We start from the raw sequence: 15,017 nt of genomic DNA on the forward strand, positions 1-15,017 counted from the left end.
ATGATCCTGGAGTCCTGGGATCGAGTCCCACATCGGGATCCAGTCCCGCATCAGGATCGAGTCCCACATTGGGCTCCCTGCTCAGCAGGCAGTCTGCTTCTCCCTCCGACCCTCTTCCCTCTCGTGCTCTCTATCTCTCATTCTCTCTCTCTCAAATAAATAAATAAAATCTTTAAAAAAATGGAATATAAAAAACAAATCTTACTTTCATTTAATTGTAAACATCCCACACTCTGGATTTTGTTCTACTACTACCTTATTTATACTTTAGATTTAGCAAAGCTTGTTAACAATAACATTTGTTAACAAAGGAACACAACCTGGCTCACTGTCATATTATTTTCCATGTATTATTTGTCATGTTTATGGTGACAGGAATTTTGTAATGCTAAGTGGCTTTGTGTATGTTGATGAGAAATAAGAAACCTTCAAGGAGGTTCCTAAATAATGTATCATCAAGTTTAGTAAAATTTCATTATGTACTGGAGTGGCCACTGAATGACTGTATTTCACTGAAGAAACTGTATAGGTATGTCTTCATGTTCTAGACGCTTCACTTTTAAATGTCATGCTATGTTGGCTCCCTTCTACCAGCAGGTAGTACCTTATGTCAGGCTGGGGTTCCTCATTAATGAAAGGAGATATAAATCCACATTTCAAATAGTCATCCTAATAATTCCAATTATTTCTGGTTAACTTCTTGTTGGACCTGACTACACCTTCACAGTTTTTACCTCCTAACAAGGCTAACAACTTCCTGTAGGCACAGGAGTATCACCTCTGCAGCCTTCCTTGTATCAGTGGCATTAATTTCAATCCGAAGTTTCTTTGCAGGTACTTGTTAAGCCTCTGGTCTGTTTTGAGAGAGTAAATCTGGGCCCTGTCACGTGCCCCTCTGACTGGGGAGGTCCCCTTGTAGTCCCCTCTCCTTTTCTGTAGGGGCTGCGATGGGCTGATGGGCAAACCAAGTATGTGTGGAGTCAGTGTCAGTCTGGGTGTCAGATCCTGGTAAATCTGAACACCATTCTTGCCTTTGAGATGGAGAGGAGATAAAGTGTAGCTTCTAACATTTCTTTCCTGCACCTCTAAACATAGTCCTGTGTACTCCACTTTGGAGACCACTGCTAATGCTTCTACCCATAAAGATCAAGAAAAAGATCCACACGAATTCAAGACAAAGCAAGAAAACTTTTAAAATCTTACTTCATCAGGCGTAGCCACAAAATTGATGGCTGTGTAATAGCGGTCATCTTCCTGGGATAGGCTGAAGGTGAACTGATAGTCAATGAGAAGAGTATCTACGGAAAGAAAGAAATGTGTATTTAAAAATTAAAACAAAACAAAACAGAATAGATCTCGAGAGATACAGAGTGATCTTCTTATAAATACTCAATAGCTGGGAAACACTTTTAGCTCACTTTTACCTGGGGACTGGGAGGCTTTTCAAAGGAAGTCAAGTCTGTGGATAGTATCATTTTACTTGGAATAACCTATCAAACTCTCCTTATATCATGACCCTGGTTGAGATTTTAGGCTCCAACCTAAATCACCTACAAATATTAATTGTGTTTTGCTTAAGGATACAAAGCTATAAATTAAGGATATAAAAGGAACCAAGACTCTATGGAAAAATGGTTGATTCCAGGTCTGGAGCAAGGAATGTGTGCCTTGATTATCTTATTCTCGAAAGCAAAAAAGCATTCAAAGACTAAGGTGATGTAGCAAAAGAAAATAGCTTTAAAGAGAGCCTACTGGACAAAGATGGTATAGTTTTTGTTGTTGTTGTTTTTTGTTTTTGGTACAAAAAAGGTGATTTTATTCAAGAACAGGAACAGGACCGGTGGGCAGAAAGAGCTGCCCAAATATGGTATAATTTAATTCTAAAAAGTCTATTGTACAACTCAACAACCTGATTTAAAAATGGAACAGAGGAATGAATAGGTATTTCCCCCAAGAAGATATACAAATGGCCAGTAAGCACACGAAAAGATGCTCAACATCATTAATCATTAGGAAAATACAAATCAGTTAAACCACAATGAGATACCACCTCATGCACAGTGGGATGGCTACTATCAAAAAAACAGAAGGTAAGTGTTGGTGGTGATGTGGAGAAAACAGAAACCTATGCACTGCTAGTAGGAATGTGAAATGGCACAGCTAATGTGGAAAACAGTATGGTAGTTTCTCAAAAAATTAAAAATAGAATTACCAAATGATCTAGCAATTCTACTTTGGAGTATATACCCAAAGAACTGAAAGCAGGATCTTGAAGAGATATCTGTTCACCATGTTCATAGCAGCTAAACATCATAGTGATTATTCACAATAGCCAAAAGATGGAAGCAACCCAAAGGTCCATCAAGAGTATACATAAAGTGGAATATTAAAAAGGAAAGAAATTCTGACATACACTACAACCTGGAACAACCTTGAAGACACTATGCCAAATGAAATGAGCCAGTCACAAAAGACCAGTACTATATGATTGTACTTATATGAGGTGCCTAGAGTAGTCAACATTATAGAAACAGAAAACAGAATGGTGACTGCCAGGGGCTAGGGGAAGAGGGAAATGGAGAGTGGTTGACAAGTTTATTTTCAACTGTTTAAGAAACTGCCAAATGCTTTGCCAAAATGCCTATACCATTTTATATTCCCACAAAGATGGATGAAGGTTGTGCATAAAGGTTCTAGTTTCCCGTATCATTGCTAAAACCTGGTATTTGATACTGGTTTTATTTTTTCAAGATAGATAGGTTACAGTGTACCAGATTACAAAAAGTTCACTGATACGGTGGGGCCTCTGGTGCCTGGGTGGCTCAGTTGGTTAAGTCAGACTCAAAACCTGAGTCCGACATTCGTTTTGACTCATGATCTCAGCGTCATGAGGCTGAATCCTCCCTCGGGCTCAGCAGTCAGTGGGGAGTCTGCTTGAGATTCTTTCCTTCTCCTTCTGCTCCCCCTGGCTATCTCTCTTTCTCTCTCTAAAATAAATAAATAAATCTTAAAAAAAAAATTGTTTCTGGGGGCACCCAGTGGCTCAGTCGGTTGAGCGACCAACTCTTGATTTCAGCTCAGGTTGTAATCGCAGGGTGGTGGGATTGAGTCCCACATCTGGCTCCACACTCAGCATGGAGTCTGTGGGAGATTCTTTCTCTCCCTCTGCCCCTCCCCCTGCTTATGCTCTCTCTCTAAATAAATAAAATCTTAAAAAAAAATTGTTTCTGACCTATATCCTAAATGTGAAATATGTTGACCCCAACCAGGTAATGGCAAATGAAATTAAGTTTCAAGAGAACATAAATGAAGAAAGCTAGAGGTGTGTATCTCTGTTATTCTCCCCTGATATCTGCTTTGGATACAGTAACATAAACCACAACCATAATTAACACAGCTTAAAATGGTGCTCCTATATGTAGTAAGTGTAATAGAATGGAAACAATTCCATGAATGGTTGCTATATTCTTATAGCACTTACCATTCTCAAACCATATTAAAGCAAATAACAAAGTTTTATTGACATACTTTGCTTCTAGACAAATATGAATTGCGAAAACACTTACAATAACATGTTCCTTTGAGAGGGTTTCCCTGGTATCGATTTTCTACCTCGCATCTAGGGGGATAAAATTGAAGATTATTTTCTATTGCTAGTTAAAACAAAATCTACATTCCTCTTAAAACCAAGCAGATCCTTCTATATAAAACTACACTACAAACAAGTGTGAGTCAGCGTAATCACATTCTTCACTGTCACTCAGATCAGGTAGGCTGAGGAGAGTCTGCGTTCATGTTGAGTACTGCCTACCCAGCAGTTCACACCACCTGCCAACTGATAAACATTTGCCAAAGCACAGGAGACAAATCCAAATGTAATAAATCTAGATCCTACCCATTATCATGAAAAACACATTTCCACTTTTGTGTGGACTAAATATTCCTCTAAAAGTGAAGTTAAAACATTTTTCAAATATTCATTTCTCACTTCCTTCCTATTCTCCCTGGATAAAACTGATCCTGCTCTTTAAAAATAAGAAAAGGCTAAACACTGAGAATCACTTTCATTTTTTTTTTTTTTTAAGTCCTTGAACGTGGTTCACCAGTCTGGAGAAAAAAATAAGTTCTAGTAAAAAAGAATCATTACTTTCCCCCACAAATATCATCTGTGAACATCAGCAAAACCCAGTCTCCCACTTCACAAGGCCATTTATACTGGCAGAGCCAGCAGCTAAGAGCTATTAAGAAAGTGGGGAAAGCTTGGGTCAAGCACTTTTCCCAGAGAAATAATACACCATATTGTGTCCTTGGATCCAGGGTAATTCTTAGTGCTTGCTTGTATCTAAATCTCTTGAAGAAAAAGTCTTTCAATGGACCTACGCCTCGTTTCGTTATTGCATGCCTAACTGAGGGCAGCAGTGATTAATTTTGCTCTACTATATTGTTCTGTTGTTGAAAGGAACCTAGGCCCAAAAGCTACACTTAATTTTTGATTAGACATTTCTTCAAGGCACCATGAAACCAGTAAACATGCCCAGTGTTGTAAACTGTAAAATGCAGACAGAGCAATTCCTTCCTTGAACATCACGTTACTACGAGTGCTGAGAACAACAAAGTTTACCAACGAAGTATCTGCTTGTCTCAGCTCAGTGTTGTGATACTACTAAACATCTCTCTCTCTTAAGTCTCTTCTTGAGAGAATGAGTAAACCCGGAGCATGTGTTTTATGAGGTTTTCTAGTGAGGCAGGCAAGTATATATTTGTCAGGGAACAATCTCGTTTCAACTCATCAGGTCACTAAAAACAATTATTGCTAGTCCTGCTATTGATGAATAAGGAAACTGAGGCTCAGTTCAGTAAAGTGATTTGTCTCAAGAGTGCCCTGCTTCATGGAGGCAAAGCCAGGGCTAAAACTCCACGTCTGTCTGACGCTGTTGGCATCCTCATGGATGGGAACCTCAAACTCTTCCCTGGAGGATGTCTAACACACTTCACCAAGAAAAATGCCAGAACAGGAGGGATGTGTTAAAGGCCGGGGCATCATTTCCACTATCAGACAACCAAAATGCTAAATAAAACACTGTCCTGGAATACCAACTCTTCCAGCTCTTTCTCGGGAAAGGGTACAATCTCCTGATGTGACAAAAATTGAACAGTAATTGAAGTTAAAAGACTGATCCAAGTCAGCAATGCAGGGAATGTCAGTGTCACTCAAACATAAAAATGTGACCTAAAGAGCCATCAGGTAATTGCTGCTGAACCTCCTCAGTATGGAGGCTGACCGAATTAGACCTGTCTGAAATAGAAAAGGCAGAATTCCAAATTCATCAGCCCGGGGATCCCCCCAGCGCCCGTGACAAAAAGGCACAGGGAAGGGGTGGCTCTTGTGGTCCAGCAGCTTCACAGTCCCTTGGCCTCCCTGGTGGTACAGACCCAGCTGGCCTGGCTGCCAGTCACTAAATCCAGATGTGGCCTGTGGCAGGGGTCCCAGGAGTGTGGTACTCACAGCTGGCACTCATCTCCCTTGACGCCCTTGGTGGTGCAGAAGCACTTGCCCGTGTTGGTGTTACAGAGTGATGCGTGCCCATTGCACTTGCATGCTGGGGGAGAAGGGAAAGGAATGGAAGTCACAACTGGCTTAAAAGATTACCACTATCATAGACATTTGCTAAAACACATAATTTTATCTGAATCGGATTCAATAGGAAAGACAGATTAGAATGAAAGCCTTTAATGGGTAAGATTCAAGTTTTCCAGCTAAGATTTATCTCAAATAAGGTAAAGTCAACGTTAAAAGAACCAAAGTCCAAGGACGGGAGGAAAGAGAAGGCTGGCTTCTACTGCTATCTGAAGCAACCATTCTGATCTATTTTGATCTTCTCAATAGGCTGTTTTTCACTATTATGACTCTTTCATTCATTCAGTAAATATTTATGAAGCATCTCTAGTGTGCCAGGTGCTGGGTATGGGGGCACAGACACAGTCCCTGCCCCTCAAGGAGATGCTCTGAGCAATAACCACTCCTGAGGGGGAGGCTTGGTCTGGCTGCACTCAGCCTCAGATGAGGTGCCTGCCCCACAAAGACCACGTCTCAAATCCTAGCAGGGCTCAGAAGTGGGGTGAAATCACAGTGGCTGGTCAGTGTTTCAGAGGCCCCGCAGGACTCACAGAAATGGGCACCCATGTCTTCGGGGCCTAGGGCATGGGGTCCTGTGCATAGTCCCCACCCAGTAATGCCACGTACTGTGATTACTGTCAAACGATGAAGTCCAGTCACAAGGAATGGGAAAGATATTTTTACTAAAGACCTTTTAATCTGAGCAGGAAGTGTTCTTTAAGAGTGGCAGGCAATGGCCATAGAAGATTACTAATAACTGCCCACATTTCCTGAGCGCTCACTATGTGTCACGCACTGCTCTGACCACTTCCGTCTCAACCGCAACCCTTTTATCCCCATTTTATGGATGAGGAAACTGAACCCCAGAGAGGTTAAGGGACATACTGATAAAATGCCAGCTCTCTCCTGGTTGCTCTGGGATCAGATTCTCAAGGGCCAGGCTAAGGAGTTTGGAGGTGGGATTTCGGGAGGAGGTAGAGATTTTCCTTTCTTATTTATTTTCCTGCTCAGAACCCGAAGGGTCTTCCCATTGGAAATAAGAACAAGCCAAAAAGCAGTTTGCCAGCCTCACTGGTCATTTAAAAAATGTATTAATTTATGTTCTAACACTAAAAAGTCCTTGCTTACAGGAATCTCTTTGACATGCATGGGAAAACCTTTAAAATATAATAGAAGTGGGGCGCCTGGGTGGCTCAGTCGGTTAAGCGTCTGCCTTCGGCACAGGTCATGATCCCAGGGTCCTGAGATCCAGTCCTGCATCAGGCTCCTTGCTCAGTGGGGAACCTGCTTCTCCCTCTCCCTCTGCCTCTCCCCCTTGCTTGTGTGCTCTCTCTCTCTATTAAATTTAAAAAAATAAAATAAAATATACTAGAAGTACTGAGGAATCCGGCTCCTGGTTAAAACCCCATGTGTGACTTTTTGGACTCGACCACAAGCCAAATCCCAGGCTTAGCCAGCAGGTCTCCTGCGCCCGGGGGCCATCTCTGAGGGGAGCTGCAGTCAGGGTCTCAGGCACCCCCACTCCCCAAGTCAGCCGTGTTCGGTCACATGCTTGCATTCCTAGTGCAGGTGCCTTCGTTCCTGAGTCTCTTTATCTGGGCCTTGGGCAGAGACCTTCTTCGGGAGCCTTGTTGAGCCTCCTCAGGAGAAAGGCGGGGAAGCCCTGAAGATGCGGTCCCTACTCTCAGTCCCCAGCACTTACCCCCCCTCCCCTCTCCAGGGTCCATGACAGGCTTTTGCTGGAGCCTTCTGCTCAGGGCTCTCCCCTCCTCTGTACTGATCCACCTGACCCTCAACCAGCATCCAGTCCAGGCGGGAAAGGAACGTGCGGACTCAGCTTTCTCGCGTTTAGGTTTAAGGCTCTTGCTTTACCACCACAGTAACTGATTAAAGGCCTAACTCTTCCATTTTTGGCTTGTTGGCGTTAACTGGCTACTCTGATACTTGGCAGCTCTGCTCACTGTCTCCCAGGCTTAGCTGAGCTCCTGAAAAGTATGACAAGAAAGGCAGTATCCAAAACCAAGTGGCTTCTGTCCTCCTAGATACTCAAGTCAAATTGAGGCACAGTGTTCCAGCTGGTTTGCAATCAAACCCTGAGGGATTTGACTTACGCTGACATCTCCCCCCGTTGGTGGGATCACCATAGAAGCCAGATATGCAGGTCTCGCAGTGCTTGCCTGTGGTCAGGTTCTCACATTTCTCACAGATACTCTGATTAATGCACTTGCTGTGGCCATTGCACTGGCATGCTGAAAGAGAAAGCATTAAAAAAAGAAAGAAAGAAAGCATTTTAGGGGGCCTGCCCCATGGTAGAAGAGGGTGGAGTAAATTCCACGAGATTTATTTGCAACTATCTATTTAAGTTCCTTATTACCTCTAAATACAAAACTATTAAAACTGGCACACTAAAAACTAGTTTGAGAAATAAGATCAAAACAACCATCGCACCATTTGCAACGATGTGGATGGAACTGGAGGGTATTATGCTGAGCAAAATAACTCAATCAGAGAAAGACAAGTATCATATGATTTCACTGATATGAGGAATTCTTAATCTCAGGAAACAAACTGAGGGTTGCTGGAGTGGTGGGGGGTGGGAGGGATGGGGTGGCTGGGTGATAGACAGTGGGGAGGGTATGTGCTATGGTGAGCGCTGTGAACTGTGCAAGACTGTTGAACCACAGATCTGTACCTCTGAAACAAATAATACATTATATGTTTAAAAAAGAAGAAGAAGAAGAAGATAGCAGGAAGGGAAAAATGAAGGGGGGGAAATCGGAGGGGGAGACGAACCATGAGAGACTATGGACTCTGAGAAACTGAGAGTTCTAGAGGGGAGGGGGGTGGGGGATGGGTTAGCCTGGTGATGGGTATTAAAGAGGGCACGTTCTGCGTGGAGCACTGGGTGTTATGCACAAACAATAAATCATGGAACAGTACATCAAAAACTAATGATGTAATGTATGGTGATTAACATAACAAAATAAAAGAAAAAAAAAAGGAAAAAAATCTATCCAGGGCTAGTCCAGGAAAATCAGAAATATACCACAGCAGGATGAAAGTTCACAGCCATTAAAAAAATAATTTGTGGTTGTTCATAAAAATAATGTATGTTCATGATAGTAAATTTGAAAAAATATAAGGAAGAGGGGAAAATCATATTCAACTGCACCACGCAGAGATCACTGCGGACGTTTGGGATTTTTAGTTCCACGAATTTATTTTTTCTATATAGTTTTACATAGTTGTGCTCATATTAATACGCAACTTTGATTTTTTTTTACTTACAGTACACTTACTTTACCACATTATTTCATCTATCATAAACAAAACCTTAAATGGCAGAATGATTTCTATGAATCATAACAGCTATTTAACCATCCCCTTACATTCTGATATTTAGTTTGCTTTCAATTTTTCTTTTTTAGAAAAATAACCATCTTTATATATAAAAACATTCCCACAAGTGTAATTAATAAGATTCTTGATGCACACAGGACCTTACAACTAGAAAGGCATATGAAACCTGGACCTCTTGGGACTGCTCAGGACAGCTGTTTAGGCTGTGCACTGCAGATTCCAGTGGGGCCATTCACAAAGTGCACAATCTACACCACTGCAGGCAGAAGACCTGACTCTGTAAATCTGTCTTTCCCCCCAGCTTTACTGAGACACTACTGACACACAATATTGTGTAAGGAGTTGAATGCACTGATTTGATACACTAATATATCGCAAAATGATTTCTACCCATGGCGTCAGCTAACATCTTATCACATAACTACTATTTCTTTCTTGTGGTGACATGTCAGGTGTACTTTTTTAGCAACTTTTGCAGATCTCTCTTGCTTGATCAACACGATATAGCTTTCCACCATCGTGGCAACTTTTCATAGCCTTGCACCTGTAGTTCACACACATGTTTCCTACCCCATCACTGACGTATTTGACTTGTTCTATACAGGCTCTAACTGAAAGACTTAACTATGACTATAGCAGTTATTATTGCACCATAAATACTTAAGAGGTGTGGGATATGCATGTCGTTCCTGTGAAGATGAACAACTATATAGATACCAAAAGGGAAAAGCACAACACACACAAAAATGCAGAATCTAAAATCATTTCCCAATAAAATCTGTATTCTAGATAAAAAGACTAGAAACATGCTTCTCTCTCTCTTTTCCCCTTCAAAATCCCACTGAAATTACTGAAAAAGTGTGAAAACAAGGATAAATCCATAGGAATATGGGTAAGATGAAAAGGTGTATCAGATGTATTGAGAGGTACTTCTGAATTACTGAGCAATTTCTAGAAATTATAAAACAGATGGTGTCAATCTGACAGAAAAAGGGAGTTGAGACATCTGTCTGCTAATGTAGAAGGAGGAGACAGCTAAAGTGACTAGATGCACTTTACCAACTGACCCCTGAAAAATCCAGCTGGGGCTGGGAGACAGAACAGGCCCTGGGAGAGCAGCAGGACGTGCCTCCCGACCGGGTCCGTGTCTGTTCAACCTCCCACCACAAACAAAAATAAACCCAAAATGGCCTATGGACCTAAATAAAAGAGAAAATCTATGGAACTTTAAAAAGAAAAGAGTAAATCTTTGTGATCTTGGGTTAGCGAGGCACTGATTTCTTAGGTACAATACCAAAAGCACAGGGGATAAAATTTAGAACTTTTATATTTCAAAAGATACCACCAAAAAAGTAAGAAGAAACCCTCAGAATGGGAGAAAGTATTTGCAAATCATATAGTCAATAAGAACTTGTATCTAGACTTCATAAAGAATTCTATGGGTTAAAAAAAAAAAAAGAATTCTATGGGTTGACAGTAAACAGACAAATGAACAATTTAAAAATGGGCAAAGAGGGGCCCCTGGGTGGCTCAGTTGGTTAAGCGTCTGCCTTTGGCTCAGGTCATGATCCTGGGGTGCTGGGATCGAGCCCCGCATGGGGCTCCCTGCTCCACGGGGAGTCTGCTTGTCCCTCTCCTTCTACCCCTTCCCCCTGCTCATGCTCTCTCTCTCAAATAAATAAAATCTAAAAAAAAAAAGAGAACTTTTTAAAAAATGGGCAAAGAATTCAAATAGACATTTCTCTAAAGAAGACAGAGATGGCCTGCAAGATGCTCAACTTCATTAGTCATTAGAGAAATGCAAATCAAAACCAGAGATACCATTTCTCACACACCACAACATCTGCAATTAAAAAAACAAACAAAAAAACCCCCCAAAACAGACACAAGTACTGATGAGCACGTGGAGAAGTCTCAACCTTTTCAGGCTGGCTACTGAGGGTGAAAAATGGTACCGCTACTCTGGAAAACCCCGTGCCCATTATTCCTCATTCATACCCCCAGCCCTGGGTGATTGCTAAGCTCTTATTTGTCTCTAGATATTTGTTCTTTTTTGGACATCTCACATAAATGGTATCATATAATATGCAGTCTTTGCATCTGACTGCCTTTTCATAGCATGCTTTTGAGACTCATCCGTGTCACAGACTACAGTACTTCATTCACCCCTTTTATCATTTAGCAGTATCCATCATATGAACGTATCACATTTTGTTTATCCATTCACCAGCTGAGAGACACTGGGTTGTTTCCACTTTTGTCTGTTATGAATAATGCTGCTATAAGCATTCACTGCAAGTTTTTGTGTGGACATATGTTTTCAATTCTCTTGGGCATATACTGGGCCATATGATAACTCTGTTTAACATTTTGAGAAACTGCCAAACTGTTTTCCAAAGTGGCCACACCATTTTACATTCCTTCCAGCAATGTGTGAGGGTTCCAATTTCTCGAATGTTGTTGAGCATCTTTTCCTGTGCTTATTGGCCATTTGTGTATCTTCTTTGGAGAAATGTCTATTTCAATCTTTTACCCATTTCTTAATTGGGTTGTCTTTTTACTGTTGAGTTTTAAGAGTTCTTTACATATTCTGGACGGTAGATTCTTACCAGATACTGTATATGATTTGCAAATATTTTCTCCCATTCTGTGGGTTGCCATTTCACCTCATATACTCTTGATATTAACAAAAATGCACAGACTTAAATACTTCATGAGTTAAACTAGTAGATTAGAAACAGAATGATAGATCCTTTGACATCTTAGAGAGGAAAAAAGGGAACACAGAAAATTTAATTCAATGTGAAGGGAAAAGACTGGTTTCTTATTTTGCATTTCCCTGCTCTGTTTCCTTTTCTGAGAAAGACTTCTTTACATCCATTGCCCACTTTTTCTGTTGAGCCAAAAGTGCTTTCTTCTGGAGGGTAGAGGTTTGCATACTCAGGATGATAATCACTTACTATATGCACTGCAGGTATGTTCCCCCAGCCTGTCTCTTGCCTTTTCCCGTTGCTCACAGTGGTCTTTCCCTTAGAGAAGTCCTCACAAAGAGCCTTGTTGTCAGTGGCACCACCCGACTCTTGGAGATGTTCCTACCCACCAACCTCCTGGGGGTCTTTGCACCTGCCTAATCTCCCCCAGCTGTTCTGGAGGTCCATCAGCATATTCCTGACTATTTACTGAAAGTCTGAATCAAAGGCCAGTTTCTCAGGGCAGCATCCCCAGCAGGTGTAGACTCAGGCTTTAAGCCAACTCATGATCTATTCCTTTTGGCACCAACCACTGGAAAGAAGGAGGGGAAGGGAGCAGGGGGAAGAGTAGGAGGGGGGCAAAGAGGGAGAGGAGGCAGATAGGCTTAATTTTTCCTCTTGCCAGAAGGGATAGGGACCTTTTCCCTCTCTGTTTTCTTAGAGCTTTTCAAGAAAACCTGTATTTACAAATCCTTTCTCTGTTCCTTTGATACGTATATGTATGTAAATCTTTAAAAAAAAAAAAAAAAAAAAAAAAACCTCTTGTCAGCACAACAATCCAGGAATGTTTTCCTTAAGGGCCTGGGAGCCATCACTTTGAAATGTAAACATCAAGGAAGGCAGCACTCTATATCCCTATCACTTTGGGGATTCAGTCTGGGTGCATTTGTGCCGAAGTGTAACCATCTGCTCGCCATAAAGATAAAGGAATTTTTTTTTTTTATAAAGGCAATTAACTAACACAGGTGGCCACCCCAATTACCAAGTAAATTCAGGATAAACTATGAAAGAAGGTACAACAACGGTGCTGTCAAATCCCCTCATATGAGGACAAGTTATCATTCATCTTCAAAACATTTATGTAATGGATTGTATATGCCTGGCTATTTAAAAGGGTGAGATTTCTCTGTTTTTGCAATTTCATTAGTGGACTGACTGTAGGGTGCACCACAGTCTGGTCTGATGCTTATTCAAAATAACACCATTTTCTTTTTTTTCTACATTTGTGGAGAGGAATTTCTGGGTTGGTAGGAGTTTTTTCATTTTTCCCCTAACAATTGCCACAGTGTATTTTTCAGTAAAAAGCAAACTACAGAACAATATATATCGTATTAATCCTATATAGCGTAGTATTTCCTATTTTTAAAATAGATGGTATCTGTATTAAACCATTAAAAGTTGTTAATTCTGTGAAGAACTGGAGAAGAAGAATTCCAATTTTTATTTTATCTACAGCTGCAGGATTTGTTCATAATGAACATACTTCAATACTTCCACAGTGAAAGCAAAACACCTCACGGGAACTTCTGTGTTTTCATGAATTGACATTAAAAATATTGTTCCTAAAAAAAAAAAGTATGTATATATTTTTCATGGAAAACTATTTTTCCTAAGATGATCTATTTTTTTTCCTAAAGGAAATTCATATAAATAATGTAGCTTTCAAAGTTTTATTCTTTGTAAATAGGTAGTAAAACACTTGATTTTGGATACACGAGACATCTTACCTGGACAATGAATGAAAGACCAGTTGTATCTGCTGTCCTCCAGGCACATGCTGGCATTGAGAAGGGGCTGTGGGTAGGAATTCCCCACAGGGGCCTGAGAAGGCATCTTCACTGGTCCTTTATAGGAGCCCTCTATGCATTTGCCTTTGCCCGTGTTGCTGGGATCAGTGCACCAGCCGCAGCCTGGCTGCTCCAAACAATGACTGCAGGTACAATAGCCTGAACAATTTTCAGCTGTAAAAGAACACAAGTTACAATTCACTACTGCACATAGCTTTGAATTCACTGTATTTAAATTACCTTTTTTAAGTTTTTTTTTTTAGATTTGTTCATTTAAGTAACCTCTACACCCAACGTAGGGCTTGAACTCACAACCTGGAGATCAAGCAATGCGTGTTCTTCCTACTGGGCCAGCCAGGCACCCCTAAATTACCTTTTATTTAAACAGACTATTCTGTCAGTCAAAATTCCTATTCTAAGGTGATTTTTTTAAAAAGATTTTTATTTATTTATTTGACAGAGAGAGAGAGAGCGCGCACAAGCAGGGGGAGCAGCAAAGGGAGAGGGAGAAGCAGGCTCCCTGCGATGTGGGGCTCGATCCCAGGACCCCAGGATCATGACCTGAGCTGAAGGCAGATGCTCAACTGGTTGAGCCACCCAGGCGCCCCTCTAAGGCGATTTCTTAAATGACACAATAAATTTAAAGAGCCCAATATCTTGCCAACATAGAACAGGGGTTCCTCCCCTCCTCTATCAATCCCAGGATGTGGAGGCAGAAGGACCTTAGCAGTCATCTACCAGGAAGCACTTATTTCATGAATCAGGAGAGGAAGATGTGGAGACATTACATGGATTGAGCAATATGATACTGAAGCTGAGCAAGGGGTTTCTGTACTCTGTGCTCTGTCCTACAGGGCTTGATTCTTTTTTTTTTTTTTTAACATTTATTTATTTGAGAAAGAGCGAGAGAGAACGAGTAGGGAGAGGGGCAGAGGGAGAGAGAGAATCTCAAGCAGATGCCCCAACTGAGCAGGGAGCCCCGACGCAGGGCTCAGTCCCACGACCCTGAGATCATGCCCTGAGCCGAAATCGAGAGTCGGATGCTTAAGCGACGGAGCCACGCAGGCGTCCCTGCAGTGCTTGATTCTGCATGAAGGTTCTCCTCCCCTCAGGCGGTCTCTGGTCTTGCCCCGCGGCAGGAGCCGCTCCCTTTCACTTACGGGGGCAGCTGCTCATGGTGTACCACTCCATACACTGGCCAAAAGGGAAGGAGGCCACATAGGCATTGGAATCCACGCACTGCTTCATGTTGCTGCACCACATGCACTCAGAGCTGCCGCTGGTACACTCTCCACACGCCGTCCGCAGGGCACACGGCGTCCGGCACTGCTTCGCGCTGTGGTTCGCTGGGAAGCAAACCCAGGACACTTAGAGCTCCCGCCACATTGGCCAACATCAAAGGCTTTTCGGGATGGCTTGTGACCCACTAGCGTGTCATGAAATCACACCAGTGGGCTACATTAAATGTAGGAGAAAACCAAAAACATGGAGTCGCCCTGTACT

The 15,017-nt window shown here is 41.8% G+C and overlaps 1 protein-coding gene across 4 annotated transcripts in view; it reads right to left on the reverse strand.

Annotated features, from left to right (window-relative positions):
• The window catches only part of ATRN (attractin), a 159,160-nt gene that overhangs the window by 57,003 nt on the left and 87,140 nt on the right, over nucleotides 1–15,017 (reverse strand). For all 4 annotated transcript variants that reach the window (XM_027621139.1, XM_027621140.1, XM_027621142.1 and 1 more), the window contains exons 17-22: nucleotides 14,675–14,860; nucleotides 13,455–13,688; nucleotides 7,729–7,866; nucleotides 5,507–5,600; nucleotides 3,567–3,619; nucleotides 1,204–1,298 (exon numbers count right to left, since the gene is read on the reverse strand). In XM_027621139.1, coding sequence (XP_027476940.1) covers nucleotides 1,204–1,298; nucleotides 3,567–3,619; nucleotides 5,507–5,600; nucleotides 7,729–7,866; nucleotides 13,455–13,688; nucleotides 14,675–14,860 — 800 coding nt within the window. The remainder of the gene's footprint in view (nucleotides 1–1,203; nucleotides 1,299–3,566; nucleotides 3,620–5,506; nucleotides 5,601–7,728; nucleotides 7,867–13,454; nucleotides 13,689–14,674; nucleotides 14,861–15,017) is intronic.

Source organism: Zalophus californianus, chromosome 8, assembly GCF_009762305.2.
Source record: "Zalophus californianus isolate mZalCal1 chromosome 8, mZalCal1.pri.v2, whole genome shotgun sequence".
Classification (NCBI taxonomy): Eukaryota; Metazoa; Chordata; class Mammalia; order Carnivora; family Otariidae; genus Zalophus; species Zalophus californianus.